The sequence below is a fragment of the Artibeus jamaicensis genome, unplaced genomic scaffold (genome assembly GCF_021234435.1).
Source record: "Artibeus jamaicensis isolate MK-2021 breed Jamaican fruit bat unplaced genomic scaffold, CSHL_Jam_final contig_311, whole genome shotgun sequence".
In the NCBI taxonomy this organism is placed as follows: Eukaryota; Metazoa; Chordata; class Mammalia; order Chiroptera; family Phyllostomidae; genus Artibeus; species Artibeus jamaicensis.
Window position 1 is genome coordinate 10,101,377 of NW_026521717.1, and position 22,968 is coordinate 10,124,344.

Below are 22,968 nucleotides of genomic sequence, written 5' to 3' on the forward strand. Positions count from 1 at the left end.
TGACAGGGAAAAAGTAGTGTTTTTATCAGTAAAATAAGCTGATATAATTTATAGGGATATACAGGAAGCAGATGTCTGCCTTGGCAAGTTGCCATTTTTATAGCCCTGTTTTAAACACAGGCCACACTTTTAAATAATTAGTTACTTACTAATGAGATCCAAAAAATAAGTTGTCAAAATAGAAGAAGGAGGTACACTCTTGAGTGACTAAGGGCCTATTTTTTAAAAAATTCAGTTCAAAGGAGGAGTGAAGGATAGGAATTAGTATTCTCTACTACCATTAATTAGCGTGATTTCAGTCAGTGCCTGGGGCTTTACCTCATCTCACATGAGCCCCTCTCTGTGGTGATGAGTATTTGGAGGGTTTATTGCTTTGTTAAAATGAAGTCCTTTGCTTGGGGTAAAAACCAGCAACTCTGAAAACCAAGTTTGTCAAGGAACTTTGATGAGTTGTCCTTCACTACTGTTAATTAGCTCCATCTAATAAGGAAGAGACTGACTTCTTACCAGGAATTCCATCTCTTCATGGGTTTTTCTGGTCCATTGGCTTGTTTCTGTTGGCAGTTTGAATTTAATAAACTCCATTCATATTCAGCCAATAAAAGTCAGTGTTTTGAGGGAAACAAGGATAGTAAATGCCTGTTTATCCAAAGTGGTTGAGAACAGAGTGTTCTGATTAATTAAATATTCCTGTTAAAGTTTTTAGTTTTTATGTAATTTGCCAGTTTTGAAAGAAACACTGTAGGTATAGAAGATACATAGATAAACCAATGGCATTTAAGATTTAAGACATTGCAGAATCTGGTCCTGGGGTCATCACTGTACCTTATATTTACTCAGTATACATTCTTAGGGGTATGAAGTGCTGGGAAGATAGCTAAGGGCTTGTCATCATGGAGCTTACTATCTGCAGGGAGGAGTGACTTTCAGCAAAGATTCCAGACTAGGTGTTCATCATTGTGGTAGGTGCTGGGTTAGGCTCATGTACACTGTTGGAATTTAGTTGGGGTGCAGTTAACTCCTTAGTTTATTTAGTCAGCTAAGACTTAAATAGGTACCTATTGCACTGGGTACATAGTAGTGAACAAAAATGTATAGAGCAGTTGTTTGCAAGCTTTAGTGGGCCTCATAATCACTAGTGCTGGTTGTATTGCAGGTACCCTGGTGCCACTCTCCAAAATACCAGGGATTGGACCCCCTAGTCTGAGGGGTTCACAGACTCTGAGGCAGTGCTGAGTCAGGTGGTTCCTGTGCCACTCTGATGAACAGTGCTGTGGATGGGGATTAATTGATCTTGTGGCATATTTTAAAGATGATATTTAAGTCAATTTTGGGTGAGTATTAAAAAATTGAAGAATCATTCTGAGATTGTTAGAGCTAGAAGGGGCCGTTGAAATTTCTCCCTCCAGAGTTCTTTATCCTGATTCATGGAAACGTTTGGAGGGCCTGTGTTCCCTCTAAAATTAAATGTACTCTTTTGTGTTTAAGGATATTCTTCTAGGGAGAAGCTCCCTAAGTTTTAACATATTCTTAAAGAGGACCGCACCCCTGCCCCCCAAGGTTAAGTCCCACCGTTTGATTCTGTCATGTGACAGATGAGAAAACAGGCACTGAACAATTCCATTCAGGTAGCCAGAAACAAGGCTTCACACTGAACTTGTGCAGGGTAGCAGCTCTGAGAAAAGACATTGTGAGCTCCTTCACACTGGCTTTTTGAAGGATGTTTCTGAATTTGGAGTGGATCTTATACTTGATATGTAAATTTGACTTTGTGCCTGTTTTTTTTTTTTATTCCAGAAAAGCTGTTCTTCAATAGCTTTTGTGTTTTACAGTGAATGACATTGGATAATCAAGGAAAAGAAATGGAAGTTAGTGGAAAAGCTAGTGCTATAGTGCCTCTGGGTCTTAAGCTTTTAGTTACTTGAATTCCAGATTTCTTGTATAATAAAGAATCTGCTGTTCTCTTGCAAATCTGAGTTAAGAATAACTAAAAATATTTCATCTGACATTTTAACTCTTTTAGTTCGTTAAACAGTTGCTTATTTTAGCTCACTAATTGTTGTTTCGATTGAACACAGTGGCTTTGTCTGCTAAATGTAGAAAAGAGACAAGATGATTCAACTGAAGAAATGCCCACCATGAATGTTATAATCTAGATAGCTGGAAGAAAACATTCCAGAGAGGTTGCTTGTCATCTTTCCTTGTAGTCTTTATACGGGTATAGCATGACTGCAAAAAAAAGAAAGTGAAAATTGGTGAATGATGAGTTAGGGTGATTATCACATGAATGAAGTCAGTGAAAAGTGAACTAACTGAACTTGCCTTTAGCAGAGTTTTAATATTTCTTAAGTGGTTCCAGTCTTTGCTGTTGGTAGTCTTTTGACTTTCTATAGGATTGTGAGTGTGTTGTCCTAGTAACTTTGTTTGTTTGAAAAAATAGAACTCCAATTGACATGGCCATAAGTTTTAAGAAAGCTTAAAGAAATTGGTTTACCTAATATATTAGGATTAAGAGGAGTGTTGCAATTAAGATATTTCAGTGAGAGAAAGCAAAAATCACTGGCTTCTTTACCCAGATTATCCTCTGATTCAGAACTTTGTGTAGGGCTTGGTTTGGAGAAATGGTTGCATGCTCTTTAAAACATCTAATTAATTAAAAACCTTCTCCTGCTTGGAAAGTTGTCCTAATGCCCCTTTCTATAAAGTTGGCCACCTGAAGAGACATTTGTAGATGTGGCTTAAAAGAGTATTGTGTCACACTGGGGCTTCACACTATAAACACAGCTATAAATTGAGATATTTGGACCATTCAATAACGAATGCCTAGTAGGAATTTGGGATAAGTCCCACATAATATACGTTGTCCCCTGTTCCTCTTTTGCACATGCAGACAGAATTTGACTGGCTTGTTAATAAAACTTTGAGGCATTTTTGCAAGAAAACATGTAGGGAAGGCTCTTTTAGGTTTTGAATTTGCTAAAGCTGTAGGCACCTCCTCAGGTGATGGGGAAGTGCTTTTGAGTGAGATTTTTTCCTACTCTTATTTGAAGTTAATGGCGCCTGTTATGTTATGTAGGTGTTCCTGGTACCAGACAGCTGAAGTAATGAGAAGGCATCATGGAGGCCCAGTCCCACAGCTCCCCGACCACTGAGAAGAAAAAAGTTGAGAGTTCTGTAGTGAAATGCTCAACTCGAACAGATGTCAGTGAGAAAGCCGTGGCCTCCAGTACTACTTCCAATGGTGAGCAGCCTGGGGGATTACCAGCAGCCAAACCTACAGTCATTTTTATGTTCTCTGCATTCCTTGTGAATTAAGCATCTGCACCTGGACCAGTGTTTGTTCTATAAGGGACTAAAGAAAGCCAATGGGGGTGAAGTGTGGGGTGGGGTACAAGCAAGGGAGTCCAACCTGCGGCCTGTGGCTGCATGTAGCCCAGGATGGCTATGGATGTGGCCCAACAGAAAATCATAAAATTTACTTAAAACATTATGAGACTCTTTTTGTTTTCATTAGTGTTTGTGTATTTAATGTGTGGCCTAAGACAACTCTTCTTTTAGTGTGGCCCAGAGATGCCAAAAGGTTGGACATTTCTGCCGGATGGGCAGACTTTTGTAATCTCTACTTTGGCACCGAAATGACATTGTTTTCTTCCCAGTTTTCTAATTTGAGATGTACATGTGATAGGTTATTTATTATAGAAAGCTCATGTTTTTGGCATTTTGGAAGTCATCTTGAGTAGTCTGGCAGGACTTCAGAATTTTTTCCATTACGCATGGAAAGTCCACACTAGTCAAAAAAGTTATTATTACAAAAATATAAAAGTTGCCTTTTTAAAATTAGTGACAGGAACTCTAAGTAGTCTACTTTAAAGGATTTTAGAAGTTGTTAATGGTTGAGCCTCAAGGTAAACATTAGTATCTGAGATACAGGTTTTGCTGTTGGCTTATAAAAATTTAATTTACTTAATTTGTGTTCAGAGATATCCTAGAGCCACTGTTTCTATATGCTATATTAATATTTTACACAAAGTGTTGAGAGGCATTTCAGTTCAAGCATGGAGCATTGAAAATGAATTCCAGAGCCCCTTTTGGAAAAAAACACACTGTATAGTTCAATGTTAACCTTCACTTTCTTTTGCCTGCTTCTCCACTGTGTAGGCCCTTATTGCCTTTGCGGTTTGTAGAGTTAATAGTAGCCCTGGCCTCCTTGAATTGCACTCCTCTTTTCCACATGCCCTGGCTGGCCTGTTCTCCCATTCTTGGACACTGCATATCTGGGCATACTGATTTGCTTGAGCCAACCTGCTACCTTCCTCCTAGTGGGCTTATATTTTATTTATTCCAAGACAGATTTTACTTGGCTGATTTACACTTTTTTTTTTACATACAATTGGAGAGTCAGGATCTGCTTTGGGAGGTACCTGTAGCCCAGAACCATAGACTCTAAGGGCTGAAATCCAGTAGAAAAGCTGCACCTTCCTGTTCTCACTACAGCACTGCCTGAGCTGACATTCTGAGGAGCCTGCCCCTGCTTTCTGTGCCCATCCTTGTCAATGGTGACCATGTGCTGCTCAGGTGCCCTCCTTCCATAATGTTACCAGTGAGTGTTGCTGGCTTGACTAGGTGAGGGGTGGGGCTGGTGTTAAACACGCTGGCTAGTAAGTCCTGTTTTGAATTGATCCTTAGGGAGATATATTTATCTTTATTAAAATAATGAATTTATGCCCTGGCTGGTATAGCTCAGTGGATTGAGCGTGGGCTGCAAAACAAAGGGTTGCCAGTTTGGTTCCCAGTCAGGGCACATGCCAGGGTTGCAGTCCTGGTCCTTAGTGGGGTCCATGTGAGAGGCAACCACACATTGATGTTCCTCCCTTTCTCCCTCCCTTCCCCTCTCTCTAAAAATAAATAAATAAAAGCTTTAATTTAAAAAGTAATGAATTTACTTTACATACATATGAAAATATACCTGTATTTATTTCTTTACTTTTGGAGCTTATTTTAATTCAGCCAGATATTTGCATTATTTCACTATGATTACAGAAGAAAGGATTTCTCCTTTAAAAAAATCATGTGACTCTTAGTTATTTTTTTCCCTGTAATTTGTACCAGACAAATTCATTATTTCAGAAGTAGAATCAGTCCATGCTGTGTTGCTTATTTGGTAAATTTTATAGCAGTTTTAAAGGAATAGGCACTTTCTGTGTATTATGCTTTATGTGAATGTGTGTGAGTGTATATGGATGTATCTGAGAGAACAGGTGAGAATGAGTGTGAGTTGGTAGATGATGCTGTGGTATGGAGAGCCTCTATGAACCACTTGGTTCTTTCTGTGAATTTCAGCATAGTAACAACAATAGTTTGTTTTTGTGAAGGTTTTGCTACTTCTGCCACTCCTACTCCCATACCCACATACATGCTCAGGAGGTGCTTGGGGCTGCTGCCTTGGTCTTCAGCCACTTTTTGATGGTGGGTTGCCCTTATGAACCCATTTAGGGTGAGTAGGAACGGAAGTAACCTAACAGGCTTGTGGCAGCCAGAAAGCCACTCAAGAGCATTAGCCAAAGAAGGAGCAGCTATGATTACAAAGTTAGTCCTACAGTCTGAAATAACTAAACCAAACTCTACTGGCTTCCTACCCTGGCCAGCCTGTGCCCTTGAAGCACTCTTGCCATTATAAATGTGTGTAAAACCTGTCCGTTTAGGGGCCAAACACTCTCGTTAGTCAGGCTTGTAGGGCATATGCATAAACGATAGCTCTTCCAGAAGTCCTGGAAATTCTGGCCATTTGTTTAATGTTCCTGTTTCTTCTGAGGGATTTATTACTTTTTATACTGGGATAACATAAGACCTGATTAAAATAAAAGTGGAAGTGTTGTGTTTAAATATGGATTGCATCCCTACTTAAAGATCCCCGGAAAACTAGCAAAGAAATTTAATGATGGGAAAAGTAAAAAAAGGAATATAAACCTCTTTCTTGGTGATTACTTTAGGTAGGCAAGGCTAATAATTATAATGACCTTTTTGACAGAGTCTCCTGCACGTTTTGTCTAACTAGTTTGTAGTTTCTTCATAGGTCCAGAATCATGGTCAGGTGGTGGGATGGTCCAGCATTTTCTTTGTTCTGCAAGCTTCTACCTGGTTGCATGCTTTTCTCTGCTCTCAGAGTTGATCACACAGCTAGTACCTGGGCTTTGGTCCTGTGCCCCATTTGGGTTTTAGAGCTCATGGGTGGGGGCTTTCAAAGGTTGGCACACTGTGTGTATACTGGTTGTGATTGCTGTGGTCATTGGTCCTTTCATCTGTTCTGTCTCTGTCTCCCTTTCTCTTTTTTCTACAAATATATCAGAAGTGCTTGGATACCTTTACTGAGGCTATTCAGTTTTAAGGAAATTAAAATCACTTGGATTCTATAGTAGGTAGGTAGTATTTGTTGCTGCTGTTTCCAGGGGGTTCTTATGCTTCCTTTACAAAGATCTGAAATTCAGGAATTTGTAAATGAACAGTGAGTTTAGACTAAGAACCAAACTACTGTGATATATCAATTTTCTCTCCCGCCCACAATTGCATGATTAAAACAAAACAAAAATGTTTCATTTTTGGTGCTGTTAGGTTGACTTAACTTTCTTGCCATTATGTGCTGCAATTTGTCTGATTGTGAGCTTTGTACCTCATTGTGAGCCTTCCAGCCAAACCATGCACATTCCACTGCATGTCCTTACAGATCTGTTTTCTTTCTTTTCTCAGCTGAGGATCTACTCCTACAATAATAATTCATACAGAGTTTTGCTTAAACACAAACGACCAAAATGTGTGACTCAAAAACCTTGAACACCATTTACCTCTTAATACTGAAATTTAAAATAACACAAATAAAAAGTTGTGTCCTAAATCTTGTATGAAAAAAAACTATTTGATTTTTGTATATAAAGCATTGAGTACTCTTACAGGAACTACAATGTGTGTGATTCATGTGCCATAGTTAGATTTTAAGCTTTACTGTTATTTATTAAGCATAAATGACAAAAAAGAAGACATTTGGTTTTCTGAATGTTTTTTAAGTGTAATTGTGATTAAGTGATCATTTTTGGAATCTAAAATGGTGTCTTTCACATATGAAGTGTGCACTCAACATATTAAGTGTTATTGTTTACTTAGAAAACTGGTAATATGTTAATACTATAAGTGAAATGCCTTGATAATCTCTTTGCTCCTGGTATAGATATTTAAGCTACATGTTGTGTTTTATAAATAATAAAAGTTTTTAAATCTAGATTTTTCAGTGTTTTAAATATTCTCATTCTATAAAATTTTCTTCAGTGACTCGCAAACACTGACTTTTCAATTTAAAGTGTTTTGTCTCCTTTTTGGCCTATGAATGTTTTTCTGAGGGAGTAATCTGATATTACTTTTTTAAATAAAAATTGTATTTACTTAGAAGCATTCAGAATGTCAACAAAACAGCTCAACATTTTTCTATAATTACAGAGTGGTATTCAGTTAGCAGAACTATCATTTCATATAAGCTGTATCAGAGACAACTGAAGATGAAAAACTATCATTCCCACATATTACTAATTTGTGTCATGTACCAGCAAGAACCTCCTTTAACTTTCTGTACCAATTTATAGCCCCCATACTGCAGGCAAGTTTGTGGCTATTGAAAATACCACCACAACGGAGCTATCTGAAGACATGTTTGATAGTGTGTTAGCTGTACAAAAAAAATGCTGTACAACTTAAAAACAAATCTTATACAGCCTTACATTTCAGTTTTTTTCTTTGAAAGGAGTGAGTTGTATACTGCGGGGGCGAGGGATATGAAATACTTTATAGACAAGAAAAAGACTCCACTAGAGCCAACTTAGTCATCATCATCATCATCTTCTTCATCTTCCTTCCCTTCATCCTTTTCATCTTTCTTGTCTTCCCTTCTATCTTTTTCTTGCTTTTTTCAGCCTTGGCAACTCCCTTTTTGCCACATTAGGTTTTCCTTTAGCTCAGTATGCAGCAATATCCTTTCCATATTTCTTCTTCCATCAGGCTGCTTGTCATCTGCAGCTGTGTGATTGCACATCTCTGCTACCTACTTTACAGCATCAGCAGTGGATAGGCCACAGTGCTCACTTCTAATATTTGGTTGATACTCAGAACAAAACAAGGAAAAGGCTGAAGGAGGGGTCTCCTTGGGTTCATTGGGATCCTTGAACTTGTTTTTGTTTCCCCTTTAAAGGAGGGATATAAGTTTTCATTTCTCTTTTATAAAGGGCCTAGTCCACCTTTGTCATGTCTTCACACTTTCTCTTTAGCAGACATGGTCTTCCAACTCTCTGAGCACTTCTTGGAAAACCCCGAGAAGCTGACTGAAGCATTTGGGTTCTTCTTCTCCTCTTGGCAAGTTTGCACAAAGAAAGCATATGAAGGCATTTTGTCTCTTGACTTAGGATCTCCTTTAATTATTTTTTCTCATGTTTAATTATTTTTCATCATTGAGCACAGAATCATCCAGTGCATGCCCGGCTTGCACTTCCTCAGGTTCTGTCTCTGTGGAGAGTGGGCCAGCCTCCTCACTCTCTCTGCACTATCTGATATTTCTTACTAGCCTACCACTCTGCTTTTAAAAAAGAAAGAAACTAATAATAAATGCATGTAGGCTGTGGTCTTGGGATCTTTTATCTGATCTGATAGTTATTAGGAACATACTTTAAAGTGATAGGCAGCTGAAATGATTATGCTAATGGTAATGCAATATGAAACTAAAATTGATAGATTCATAATAGAAAGGAAGTTCCCTGTTCACTTTGATTTATTTCAAAAAGAAAGGCTTGGTTCTTCTCTGCTTAAAAACATGTTTTAAGGGTTTTTAAAAAAGATTATTTATGTATTTATTTTTAGAGAGGGGAGAAAGAGAGGGAGAGAAACATCAGTGTGTGGTTGCCTCCCCTGTGCTCCCTACTGGGTGTCTGGCCCACAACCCAGGCCTGTGCCCTGACCAGGAATCGAACACATAACTCTTTGGTTCACAGGCCTGCACTCAATCCACTGAGCTACATCAGCCAGGGCTTTTTTTGAGGTTTTTAAGGAGAAATTGTATGGAAGGTCTGTACATACATAAGGAGATGTTATTTTCCCCCTTGAGTTTTTGGTTACTTCTTGGCCTTGTTATTTGCTTGTAAACTGTCCAGTACATAGGTATTAATTGCGGTTTCTGTTGGTCTTCAGGCTGGGAGTAACATGGCTCAGTTTTGTGCAGTTTCTACTGGTAGAAAGTAAGTTGTGAGTTTTTGGTTATTTGTCCCTTTAGATGTTCAACCCCTGTTTTCTTGCCCATGTGTCATTCCTTGACACATGACAGTGGGATAGAAAGGACTGTCAGATAAAATAGATTCCACATTGTAGGGTACTGGTTAGGAGCACCCACTGGCTTTGGTATCTGAAAGCTTAGGTTGAGTTCTGGCAGCACTAAGGGCTAGCTGTATGAGCATGGGAAATTAACTTTTCATAGTCTCAGTTTCTTTATCTGTTTACCAAGATGATAGCTCTACCCAACTTTATAGATCTCTGGGAGGATTAAGCAAAGTAATGCCTGCACCATTCTAAAAGCGCCTCTCATAGTAAGAGTTTATCAAATATCAGCCATTGTTATTAGGAAAAATCCTGTGGATAAGTAAAAGGTTATGAATCCAAACAAAAGGATTGTGGTTTTTTTTTGAAATATATATGAGTTTTGAAATTAGGGGATAAATATTTGGCAAAACTAATTTTGAATTTGCTGGACTCTGAAAAATAGTTCAAGATGTTTCACAAATCCCAATGTGACCAAGTTTACATATCTTAAGTAAAGAACGAATCAAAAAAAGTTTCTCTACCTTCCCTGTGAATGCCTTAAGCCAGAAAATAGGGAAGATAATTTTAGGAGAATTTATTTTGATTTCTATAACCTTGAAAACTACTGTTGATTGTATGTTTTTTGCATTAGAAACAACATAAGCATGTCCCTTTTCTTGCTATTTTTCTGGAGTAAACAGTTTACTTTCAAGTCAGTGATATCCATTTATAGGGTGGTGTACTATATTAAATTAGATTTTATTATTTTAAAAGGGGATTTTTACATTTTCAAACCAATTACCTAGTAATAATCTGATTCTCCTAAGAATCCTGGCTCTCTTGAGCTCCAAACTCATGTGTCCCTGAACCCTGGGAGCCTCTGTATTTTTATTTTAGCTGAGTATATCACCTTTCTTGCAGTCACCCAGGCTTGAAACCTCATAGTCACCTTTGACCCCTTGCTCTCATGCTTCCCATGTACAAACCAGTTTTGAGGTCCTGGTAGATTTTCTTCTGTAATTACTGACCCATGTGTCCCTTTAGGCCAGCTACTGCATGCACTGTGCTGTTTAAAACCTCACCACTTCATGTCTAGACAATTAAAGCAATCTTCTATCCCAGCGATTTTCAATCTTGTTCATCTCATGGCACACATAAACTAATTATCAAAATTTTGCAGCACACCAAAAAATATATTTTTTGGCTGATCTGACAAAAATTATAGATATAGGTTTGATTCATTCAAACCAGGTGACTATTTTTGTGTTGGCTGTTGTCATTTTTAAAAAATTTGACAATCTAAGTGCCCCTGAGTAAATAGTCAGGAATTGTGTGTTTTAAAATTCCTGTGGCATGTGGGTTGAAAATCGCTCTTCTATCCAATCACCTTGTTTTTGATCTATGTTATTTTCTTTCATGAGACTTGTTCCTGTCAAATTAATCTTTTTACTGTTTTGCTTATGCCACATCCCTCCTTTAGAATCTTCAGTGATTTCCAGCTACTTCTAAAATCTGACCCCAGTCTGACTTTTCAATTTGATATGCTACTACTATGTCCTCCCCCAATCTCTTTGTCTCTATATAATTTTGTATCCTTTTTGGAATTACCTAGAAACAGTAGATTTTTTTTTGTATTTTATTTTTTATTCTATTTAATAGGCTATATTTTAGTGGAGTTTTAGGTTTATAGAAAAAATTAGCAAAAAGTATAAGGTTCATATATACCCCACACCACTCCTGCAGAATTTTCTCTATTATGAATGTTTTGCATTAGTGTGGTACATTTTACAATTGATGAGCTAATTTTGATACACTATTATTAACCTAAGTTCCTAGTTTTCACTTCTTGTGTTGTGCATTCTGTGGGTCTGACAAATATATAATGTCATGTAGCTACCATTACACTATTATGCAGAATAGTTTCACTCCCTTAAAAATTCCCTGTGCTTCATTCATTATTTGTCCCTTGCTTCCCCATAATGCTTAATTTTTACATTTAAGTTAGAACTTTTTGAAAGTAGTACCTGATTTGTCTTTTCGTCAGGCTATCCCCCACCATTCCGTGTTTTGTCTTGGGAGGGCCTCAGTAGATATTGAATCAGCCTGCAGAGTATGCAGGCTTGCCAGAACTTTACTAGGCTTAGTGGGGACAAGGGGCATGTGTAGCAAAGCAGTAGTGTTGATGCCATGGTTTGAACCTAGCACTTAATTGCTATGTAGTATTGAGTTAATTACTTAACATTTTCTGAGGCTAGTACAGTGAGTACCCAAACGTGTTAGCTATTATTAGTGATAGGAATAGCCTCTACTGGATATAATTTGGCAAGATTTAATTCACTGATATCTTTCATCTCACTCGTTTTAGTACACTATTATTTGTTAATAATCTGTAAGTGGTTAAGCTGTTTAATCTGAGAGAATAAGTGGGGTTGGCTAATAGTTCTAAAAATGTGGTGGGCATCAGGATGTAGCTTAAACAGGCAAGCCATTAATAGAAGCTGGGATCAAGAAATAGTACCTCAACATTGGCTGGGTAGCTCACTTGATTAGAGCATTGTCAAGTTGGCCAATATGCCAAGTTGCCAGTTTGATCCCCAGTCAGGGCACATATAAGAAATAACCAATGAATGCATGTATAAGTAGAACAACAAATTGATGTTTCTCTCTTCTTCCCTCCTCTTTCTCTATCTAAAAATCAATTAAAAAGAAAAAAAGGAAGAAGCAGTACCTCAAACCACTTAGTCCTGAAATTGGTACCAGTTTGGATTGAAGATTCAGTTGCATTTAGGGTGTGCTTCTTACTCATTGAAGTTTCTGGATGAAATTAGTAATTCTGTGCTAATAAGCTTCCCTGAGGGCTTCTTTCTTCTCTTATATATTACTATTGTGTTTCTCCTCTAAAAGAACATTTCTTGGGTGCTCATATAAGTCAGGAATACAAATCAACCCCATCTTGCCAGTTTCCCAAACTTGGAAGTAAAAAGAAGCCACAGTATGATGTGCTCTGCTTGTGGAAAGTTTCTGGGTTGCCCTTGATTACTTGTGATCATGTGATGTGGGTATTTCATATTTCCAGAAACAAACTGGTCAGAATCAGAAATAGCAACTGAAGAGTTGAAGCTTGGGGGCAAAATGGTGCTTGTGGGAGGACAGTCTCCCTCTGAGGAGGTAGCTCTGTGGCCTTCCATCCTTGCACCACTTTGAGCCTCAAGGAGGCAGGGGAAAGGTAGGGAAGAGAGCTTGACTTTCCGGGCAGCTCAAACCTTGGACTGCTAGAGAATGCACGGCTGAGCACTAGGAAACATGAGGGTCCCTGGCAGGGCAGGGAAGAAGGGGGTGATGATGAAAGCAAAAACCTCATCTTGTTTACATGGAAATCTTTCCGAATCTATCAGTTGTAATTTTTATTTAAAAAAATGAAAAACAATCTAATTTACTCTTTTTGGTGAATAGTTCTATGAATTTTGAGAAATCCATGAAGTCTTGTCACCACCACCACAATCAAACAGAATAGTTCTAACAACCCTAGAATTTCAACAACTGCTTATTTTTTAAACTCAGTGTGGTAATATGTACAGTATGAGTCATCAGTAATATTAGGAAGCATTAGAACTGCAGTTAGTATTTGAGTGTATTTGACTTTATATTTATTTTGTATCTTTTAAAAAATCATGATTTTTAAGTCCCCTTAGCAGAATTATTTTTACTCTTTTCTATTTAAATAGTTCCTGTTGCATTGTAGTAGAACTAAAATGTACTTGAACACTGCCTGGAAATACATAACCTAGTGTCTGTGCCAGACTGAGTCTTTTTTGTGTACAATCAATGTATTGTTTCCTTTTAGACTAATTTAAAATGCCATTTTATACTTAAAACTACAAGGCAGTCATATTAATGAGAGGTTTTGTTGTTGTCGTTTTGTGAGTATGAATTAAGTGCACAAGATGATTAGAATCAAAACATTTAATACAGTTCTAACCTAGAAGAAAAATATTAAGAGCTTTAAGCCTGCCTTCCTTCCTTCCTTCCTTCCTTCCTTCCTTCCTTCCTTCCTTCCTTCCTTCCTTCCTTCCTCCCTCCCTCCCTCCCTCCCTCCCTCCCTCCCTTCCTTCCCTCTCTCCCCCTTTCTCGTTCTCAGTTTTTTTCCTAACTTCCCTCCCTTCCTTCCTTCCCTTTTTTGTAATACTATTCTTTTCTCCTTTACTTTTATAGACAGGACTTCATCTCAGGTATGGGATATTTTTATATAAAAGTTATTCCTGGTCTGACTTTGGCTGCTGTTTTTAAACTGGTGTTTTTTTTTTCTTTCTTGCCTCCCCCCTCCTTTCCCCCACCCCTTTCTTTGACTCCTCTCTTCTTGGTCTCTTTCTTTTTTCCCCCTTTAGTGTTAGAAAGTTGAGTTCCATCCCAATTATTAAATCTTAGGAGACCATTCCCACATGGTTCTGTAAATGGTAGCTTCATCCCGCGTTCTTTCATCTCTTCCCCTGCTCTCTGGCTTGACAGTTGAAAAGGTCTGACTGTGCCACACAATGGTTTGATTGGTTTCTCTGGGGGAGACTTTCCCTGCCTCATCATTCGCCAGGCAGGTGGACCAGAAAGTCTCTTGATTCTTTTGTTGCCTCGTAAAGTCCGAGGTCTTTGACTGAATAAATCCGTCGTCATGGGATAATTTACTAAAAAGGAGCCTGAAAGATGTGAGAGAAAAGCCTCACGACTTGGGTGCTGCATTAATGAAATAACGGAGCCTTGGAGTTTGCAATTGAAAAATCACCAGGAATGCAATGGGTGGAGACAGGCTTCTTTTATTTCCCATAATAAACTTTTAGTTCTATCATTTAAAGCATGTGTGTCCCTTTGCTCACTGGCTGGCCTGAGTGTGTTTGCATTTGTATCCATGTTTAAGGGGACAGCCCCATCCAGCTGTAAGCTGGATGGGCACTGTGTCTAGTTAGTCATTAGATTATTACTAGTGGATGGAAAGAATTCCATATGACAGGACTAAGGTTGAGTTAACACAGGACGAAAAGTAATTTACAGATAGGCTGTCCCCAGCCATCTTTGTAGTCCCTGATAAGGTTTCATTTCAGAATGGATAGGCGACATTTCCACTTACGGGCCCATTCTGCGACACCTGTGATAACAGCTTCGGGATCCTAATTGAAATTGGTTTCAAAATGGATTTTCACTTTTCTCTGTCTGTGGAAAATATTGAATGGACTCAGAGCTGCCACAGAGAACCCTGGACCTTGGAAAATGGAGCGGGAAGCTAGGGTCATCTTTCATAACAGTGTCGATGATATGACAGTTTTGTTATCTGTCTTATTAATGAAATCATTGATCACCTGATGAGGAAGATAATGAACTATGTTTTACCAGCGTTCACAAAGCTCATTTAGATTCGTATTACAAATAAGGAGGGGGAAAGCCTAAACACCAGTGGAACTAAAGTAGTGAAGGTCAATTAAAACTTTTCATTCCCAAAGTGACCACTTCATATCAGAACATTGTGAGTGATTGCTGTCTAAGTGTTTTAAAATTATCAAAGCCAACATTATATTCAAGGACTATCTTTTTTGGCCATGTAGCACTTTTAGTAAAAACTCATTAAGCGAATCAGAAGTAGAAGGGGTAGTTCTGAACTGTGTAAGTGTTTTGTAATGGGGAGAATGGAGAAAAAATATTCACAGATCCTCTCCTCCCCATAATAGTGAAGGGATCTGGGTCTTGCCCTGGTAGGTATGGTGGGTAATGAAGACCAAACAAAGAAAAATAGTATATCTTCTATTCCTTTCTTAAAATGCTCTGGGAATCCTAGTAGGACCGGAATTGGGTTTGGATTTAACCAGGTGGCTCTATTGTTTGTTGTTGGGCTGCTCTGGAATGTACTGTCTGGTCTGTTCCTCTCCAAGGAGAGAAAGAGATGCAGATGACTTCTCATGTTTCGTGGTGAATTGTATTCCTGGATGTTTCACCTTTCTCAATGCCAGCAAGGATCAATTCAGTCCTATCAAAGCTTTAAAGAGGATCTGTGATCAAAGGATCTAATCTCTGGTGATTGATTAGGAACAGACATTCTGGGGAATTTGGCCTTTTCTAATAATTTCAAATTCATTAGTGTCTAACATTAGGGCAATTAGCTCTTAATCCACAAAATTACAAAAATGAATGATATGGAATTATATTTGCCTTCTGGATGTGTGTCTATTTTTAATTTATTGGAGCCATGCCTGCATTGTATAAGCAACCTTTCCTTTTGAGTATACTGCAAAGGAATAGAATTCTCTATAGACTGGGTTAAGTACTTTGGAATTCTACATAGAAATTGGGACAGATTTCAGCAGTGAAAAAATTTACACTGTATCCAAAGCAGTTTAATCATATACCGGTAATTATGTATTAGTTAGTCATTAAATATATTTAAATATTGTATTACCTTGGAAATTTCAGATTTTAATAATCCTAGATTATTTTGCAGCAGGACAATTTCTATTTAAATTATCTTTAAAAATTCTAAATTATTTAAAAATTATATTTAAAAATCCTATAATTATTTTTATGGAACTATTTAACATTTCCCTATTGTCTTTCAAAAATAAAAGAAATAGTATTCTATAATAAGAGGTGACAAATCTTACAACTAGAGAAGATGCACCTTGGAAGGAAATCATAAAAAGCAAGAGAAAACAGGATGTCTCTTTTTGGAAGTCCTTTTGACTGTAGGGATTGATAGCAAAAGCATTAGGAAAAAATCTGTTTTGGAAGGCACTGTAGCCCAAGGAAGGAAAGTTGAATAGGAAATGGAGAATGTAAATTATTATTAAAATTATTATTACTTTTTATAGTTTGCTGTTGGTTTTCAAAGACTATTGCTTCATGTTTGCTTATAGCTAATTCCTTTAACAAAAAACATCATTTTGAGAACTGCCCTCTGAATAGGACTGATAAATGTGTTTGAAGTCTTCAGTGAGCATCTAAAGTGATGAAATCATGCAAATGAACGTTTGTAAGAAGATGGTGAGGCAATTAACAATACTCAGCTTTAATGGATGTCAAAGATTCCCCTTTGACAGAATATTTTTGTTTTATTGTCAGTGATAAAAAATAATCCCAGACCTTTGCCTATAACTACAAGAGAACTTCCAGAAAGAGTACAACAATATCATAGTTAAAATAGTGAACTTTTAGAAAGAAAACATTTTCTAATATTTCAATGAAGATTTCTTCCAAGCATTTAACTACTAACACACAGCGACCCATTTCACATTAAGTTGAAGTCAAATCTTTCTTTAAAAAATGTCTTGGCTTATTTTCAAATGCTGCAAGTTTCAGAGCAGTAGAAAAGTTCCTCTCCTATAAATGTTGACAGCAGTTCCGGTGAAGGCTAACAGTGTTTTATAAATAGAGTTCACTTAGCAGAAACCATATGTATGCCTAGTGAAATAACCTCACATTTATTTATGTTTTGATTTATAGGAAACATATGCCCCTTGACAAAGCCTTGGGCTCTTTTCCACAATTAAAGGAATTATACTTGAAAAAAATAGCTACCATCTTAATGGGAAACTTTTTCGCATAAATTCAAAGCACTTTCTTTGATCAGTTTCACGCAGATTGAGAATATTTTCATCCATGAGTTTGACCTCCAAAACTGAGTGAATTGAAAAAAAGTGATGCTTATAAATATATTCTCTAAATACATATATTGGTTGAAAATTGAGGAATTCGAGGATTAAAAAAGCTGGGTACTATGAAAGAGGCACTGTGCATTTTTCCAGCAGGACAATTTCTATTGTTACTTCTTATTGCTTGTGACTAGTGGTGGTGTGGCACAAGGTAGTACTTACTCCTTTTTTAATTTTTTTATTTTTTATACTGAAGAGAGGAAACATGACTTATATGTACCTATTGCTGGACTTCTCATTTGGCTACCTGAAAAGTATCAACATCGTGATTCTCTTTACTACACAACAGATAATAAGGAAAGGGAGATAAGAAGGTTGTTTGCAAATCTCTCCTCTTTGTATTTAGGAAGGAAAATTTAGTTAAAATGACTGCTTTTTGTTTATTACTCTTTCAAAAATTTAAGGTTGGGAGTAAGTTGTTGAAAAGAAACATCCTTTCTTACTTTAAGAAAGAAGTGGTTATATTAGCTGGGACCAGGCTACAAAATATTATTTTTGCACTATTCTAGACTGCAGATAAATGTCTAAATGTTATATTAATGGTCTTTACACTACTAGGGTTAAATTGGGGCAGGGAGAAAGTCAGTGTTTAAATATAGACTACATGGGCGAACTAGTGATACAAGTACAAATCTTACATATATGTGCTAGTAATAATTTTGTACCTTGTTTTTTTGCTGTTGTCTATGATATATTTTTAAAGTCAGGCTTATGGAAGTATACCTTACATTCAGTGAAATTTGCTGTTTTAAGTTGTTTATTTCTATGAAACTTAAAAAATGTATCTTATTGATTATGCTATTACAGTTGTCTTGTTCCCCCCCTTGGTTTCCATCCCCCCTCCCCCCACATTCCCCCACCTTAGTTCATGTCCATGAGTCATACACATAAGTTCTTGGGCTTCTGCATTTCCCATACTACTCTTAATCTCCCCCTGTCTATTTGTACCTACAATTTATGCTTCTTATTCCCTGCACCTTCCTGGCCCCCCTGTTCTCCCCCCCCCCCACTGATAACCCTCCATGCGATCTCCATTTCTGTGATTCTGTTCCTGTTCTAGTTGTTTGCTTTGGTTTTTTTGTTTTTGTTTTTTTAGGTTCAGTTGTTGATAGTGGTGAATTTGTTGTCATTTTACTGTTCATAGTTTTGATCATCTTTTTCTTAGATAAGTCCCTTTAACATTTCATGCAGTAAGGGCTTGGTGATGATGAACTCATTTAACTTGACCTTACCTGGGAAGCACTTTATCTGCCCTTCCATTGTAAATGATTGCTTTGCTGGATAGAGTAATCTTGGATGTAGGTCTTTGCCTTTCATGACTTCAAATGCTTCTTTCCAGTCCCTTCTTGCCTGTAATGTTTCTTTTGAGAAATCAGCTAATAGTATTATGGAAATTCCTTTGTAGGTAACTCTCCCCTCTTTTCCTGGTGCTTTTAAGATTCTCTCCTTACATTTAATCTTGGGTACTGCAATTATGATGTGCCTTGGTGTATACTTCTTTGGAACTCTCGGAGCCTTCTGGACTTCCTGGAAGTCTACTTCCTTTGCCGGATTAGGGAAATTCTTTATTATTATTTCAAATAAGTTTTTAATTTCTTGCTCTTCCTCTTCTCCTTCTGGCACCCCTATGGTTCGAATGTTGGAATGTTTAAAGTTGTCTTGGAGGTTCCTAAGCCTCTCCTCATTTTTTTGAATTATTGTTTCTTCATTCTGCTCTGGCTGAAGGTTTACTTCTTCCTTCTGGTCCAAACTATTGATCTGAGTCCCAGTTTCCTTCCCATCACTGTTGGTTCCCTCTGTATTTTTCTTTATTTCACTTTGCATAGCCTCACTTTTTCCTGTTTTGTGACCATCCATACCCAGCCATTTCATCCTGATTACCTGAGCATCCTGATTACCAGTGTATTTTTTAAAAGTTTTATTTACTTATTTTTAGAGAGAGGGGACGTGAGGGAGAAAGAGAGAGAGAAACATCAATGTGTGGTTACTTCTCATGAGCCCCATACTAGGGACCTGACCTGCATCCTAGGCATGTGCCTTGACTGGGAATCAGACCAGTGACCCTTTGGTTCGCAGGCTGGTGCTCAATCCACTGAGCCACCCAGCCAGGACCTGATAACCAGTGTTTTGAACCCTGTATCTGCTAGGTTTGCTATCTCTTCTTCATCTCTTAGTTCTATTTTTGGAACTTTGATCTGTTCTTTCATTTGGGCCATATTTTCTTTGTCTTGGCTTGCCTGTTATGAAGTAAGGGGTGGAGCCTTAGGAATCACCAGGGAAAGGCAACCACTGTTGCTGCTTTGTGGCGCTATATGTTTGGGAGGGGTCTGAGAGAGAACAATGCCACTGGCTCGGTTCTTGGCTGTCTTTCAGTCAGTTCCCTTGTTACTCACAAGCAAATTGGGCCCATCTGGTGCTGATTCCCAGGAGGGTAGGTTTGTTTACATTCTAGCACCCTGTGGGTCTCTCCAAGGAACTCTGCTGGGAGGCTGAGAGTTTCTCCCTCCGCAACCCCCACAGGTTTTTCTAGTCAGATGTTTTGAAGATGTTTTGAGGCTTTATTTCCCTGCTGTGGAGTCCTGGGTTCCACAGTCTGTCTTCACTCCTCAGTTGTTCCTCCTCATTTATCTGTTTGCAAATGTGGGTCTGCCCAGTCTGCCAGCCATCACCTTGTCTGACCTGGTCCTCCAGGCAGCACCTTGCAGTGAGTCCTCTGCCCCAGGTGCCTGTCTCCATCCCTCCTACAGGTCTGGATGAATGTTTCTTCTTTAACTCCTTGGTTGTCCAACTTCCTTACAGTTCAATTTTCTGGCAGTTCTGGTTATTTTTGTTTTTAAATTTGTTGTTCTTTTGGTTGTTCTAGGAAGCACAGTGTATCTACCTCTACCTCCATGTTGGCTGGAAGTATCTATGTGTGCCTTGTTTTAATATTTGGGGGGTAGTATTTTTCATTTTTAAGTGCATTTTTGAGATACGTACTTAAAAAAGTTAATTTTTATAGACAGTTTTTCTCATGAAGATGATATTTCTAAATTTCAGGACAGTATAGCTCCTGCCTCTGTGAAGTCAAGAAGTACCATTAAAAGAGTTATTTTTCAGTTACAGTTGACATTCAATATTACATTAGTTTCAGATTTATATCATAATGGTTATTATACATTTATATAACTTACCAAGTGATCCCCTCGATAGGCCTAGTACTAACATGGCATTATATATTGTTATTATAGTGTTGTTGACTATTCTCCACACTGTATTTTATACATGGAGAATAGTTACTGCTGATTTGTAGTTCCTAATTCTCTCACCTTTTTTCACCCAACCTCACCCCCAGTTCCTCCTTCCATCTGGAAATTACTGGTTCAGGAACAAGTACCAATGACCACAGTAGCAGCTTCCTCAAGCCCAATATGGCAGCTAAGAGAAATGAATCATTTTATGCATAAGGGGGTTTATTTAGCAATCCAGGAGCTCTTGAGAGGTTGGTGGATGGGTTTAGAACATCGGCCAACCGCTGGAAATTATTTTATGCAGTACTTTATAGGCATGAGCCTATTCCCCTCATTGTTCAGGTTCTTTTTTTAAAAATTTTTTTTCCTTGTACTTCTCTCTCTTTAGAGTTGGTTTTAGAGGGAGAGGGGAAGAGAGAGAGATGGGGAGAAAGAAACATCAATTTGTTGTTTCATTTATGTATGTATCCATTGGTTGCTTGTTGTATGGGCCCTCAGTGGGGATGAAACCTGCAGTCTGGGCATATAGGGACTACACTAACTAACTGAGCCTCCAGGCAAGGACTGTTCAGGTTCTTAGAGATGCGTGCTTTAGTATTTGCCGGAGGTACTGGTCTTCAAGTAGGTTTTGGGGCTCTAACTTTCTTTAAGAAATTATTGATTGAATGATTAGAATTGCTCTTTGAAGGAATGATTATTCATGTGAAGAGAGATCATGATACTAAATCTTTCTCATTCAAAATGTGATGTGCTAACCACAGTGTGACCCAGCTTACTTTATAGAGGCTGCACAGTAAGGATTCCAGATATTCCACTTGCGTATCATTTACATTGATTTAAAGAGCTCTTTTCCTCAAAAACTCAGTTCCTAGAACATTCACTTTAAGTTTCCTATGAATTCTAAAGAACATAAAATGACATGAAAGATGTCAGGTAAATGAGAGGAGCTTGAAAGATCGAAAGGGAAGTCCACAATTCTTCTTAATCTGTATAAATCACATGTACACATCTATCTTGGGTTAAAGGACATGAAGATTTTGTTTAGGCCAAAATGTTACATTGTAAAGTTAAAAACATCCCAGATATTTTGAAGGGCATTCTTATAGTTATCCATTTCAGGTGCAAACACGGGTAGATTTTTTGCCTAATTTTGACTGACTTGCTAATAATTACAGGTAGTTGCCACAAAAGCAATAGATCCATTGAAATCTGAGATGTGTGTGTCCTCGATTTAGACCTGGTGTAGTCCATTACTGACCTGACTTGCTGCACTTATCTTCTAGGAGTACATGGGCATAGACTGTAATTAGGACTGCTAGGGCCATTTTGACATTTGTGTGACTAACTCTTTTTCCCTGATCATGGCCCTCTTTTAAATTAAACATCCTCATAGAATGCTATTCATTGTTTTCCGTTTGGCATCTGGTTTGATGCAGTTATATTTCATCAATCGCAGCTTCACTGAGAGCTTTTGCAAATTTCTTTGATGCTAATTTAGTTGCTTTAAACTCTTTGGAGTGGAAAAAAGAAACAAAACCAAGAGTATAATAAACTTTGATTACCAGGCTCCTAAACACTGAACCTCTCAAGTAACCCATATTTGTCATTATTTTTTGAGAATGGAGTTTATAGGTGGAAGCTGGGGAGCATTGTTATTGTTGCTGTTCAGATACAAAGGAAAGGTTCAGAGTCAGGAACCAGGAGCACTTTATGGACTTAGAAAAATGCTGCATTTCCCAGGATACCTTGAAAAGCTATATGTTCTAAGGAAGATGAGGCAGTTCATTATACAGAAATTTTTTTAAAATGCATTTTAGAAAGCATTTCAGTGAAATTGGAACCTAAAGGAATACAAGGAATGAAGGTCATCTCTAACTCCACAGCTAGGCAGCCTGCTCTCCATAGCCTGAGACCTTAGAACTACCTATGCTATCTCAGCTTTACTCTCTCTTAAGCTTTTATTTTGTTTATTTATTTTTAAGGGAATACATGCTTGTTGGGAAATTCAGAAATGCATAAAGAAAAACATGAACATGTCCCAGAATCTCACTACCCAGCAATACCTTTGTTAACATTTTGGTATATTTTCAGTTTTTTTTGTCTTTGTTCATTTTCTTGCTTTTTTCCTTCCTTGTTTACTTTCTCTCTCCCTCCCTCCTTCCCTCTTCCTCCTTCCTTCCTTCCTTCCTTCCTTCCTTCCTTCCTTCCTTCCTTCCTTCCTTCCTTCCTTCCTCCCTCCCTCCCTCCCTCCCTCCCTCCCTCCCTCCCTCCCTCCCTCCCTTCCTCCCTTCCTCCCTTCCTTGTTAATTATATTTCAAAAGAGAGAGAGAGAAAGAGACAGACAGGACAACTAAATGCAATGTGGCATCCTGAATGGGATTTACCTTTTACCACTTGATGTGGAATCCACTTGATTTCTTTTTTGCTCCCCTATCTAGCACCGAATTGTTCAATGCAGTAGCCATTGGCAACATGTGGCTGTTCGAACCCATGAATTGTAGCCAGGCCAACTTCAGACATGCTTTCAGTGCTGTGACAGTGGCAGGACAGAGAGTGTGGGGCACACAGCATTCACTCCATAAGGTTGTGGCTCTTCAGCTGCCATCTTTGGTGAACCAGGGCCCCAGCTGGCACCTGCCTCAGCCATCATCAGCCATCGCTTCTCAGTCAAGCCCTTTGCAGGGGCTAGAAGTCTCCTCTCTTTTCATTTTTATGGCATGTAGTACAAG

The 22,968-nt window shown here is 38.1% G+C and overlaps 1 protein-coding gene across 5 annotated transcripts in view; it reads left to right on the top strand.

Annotated features, from left to right (window-relative positions):
- Nucleotides 1-22,968, top strand: part of GLI3 (GLI family zinc finger 3) — a 318,015-nt gene that overhangs the window by 11,493 nt on the left and 283,554 nt on the right. For all 5 annotated transcript variants that reach the window (XM_053662976.1, XM_037132127.2, XM_053662978.1 and 2 more), the window contains exon 2: nt 3,077-3,241. In XM_053662976.1, the coding sequence (XP_053518951.1) occupies nt 3,118-3,241 (124 nt within the window). In that variant the 5' untranslated portion in view covers nt 3,077-3,117. The remainder of the gene's footprint in view (nt 1-3,076; nt 3,242-22,968) is intronic.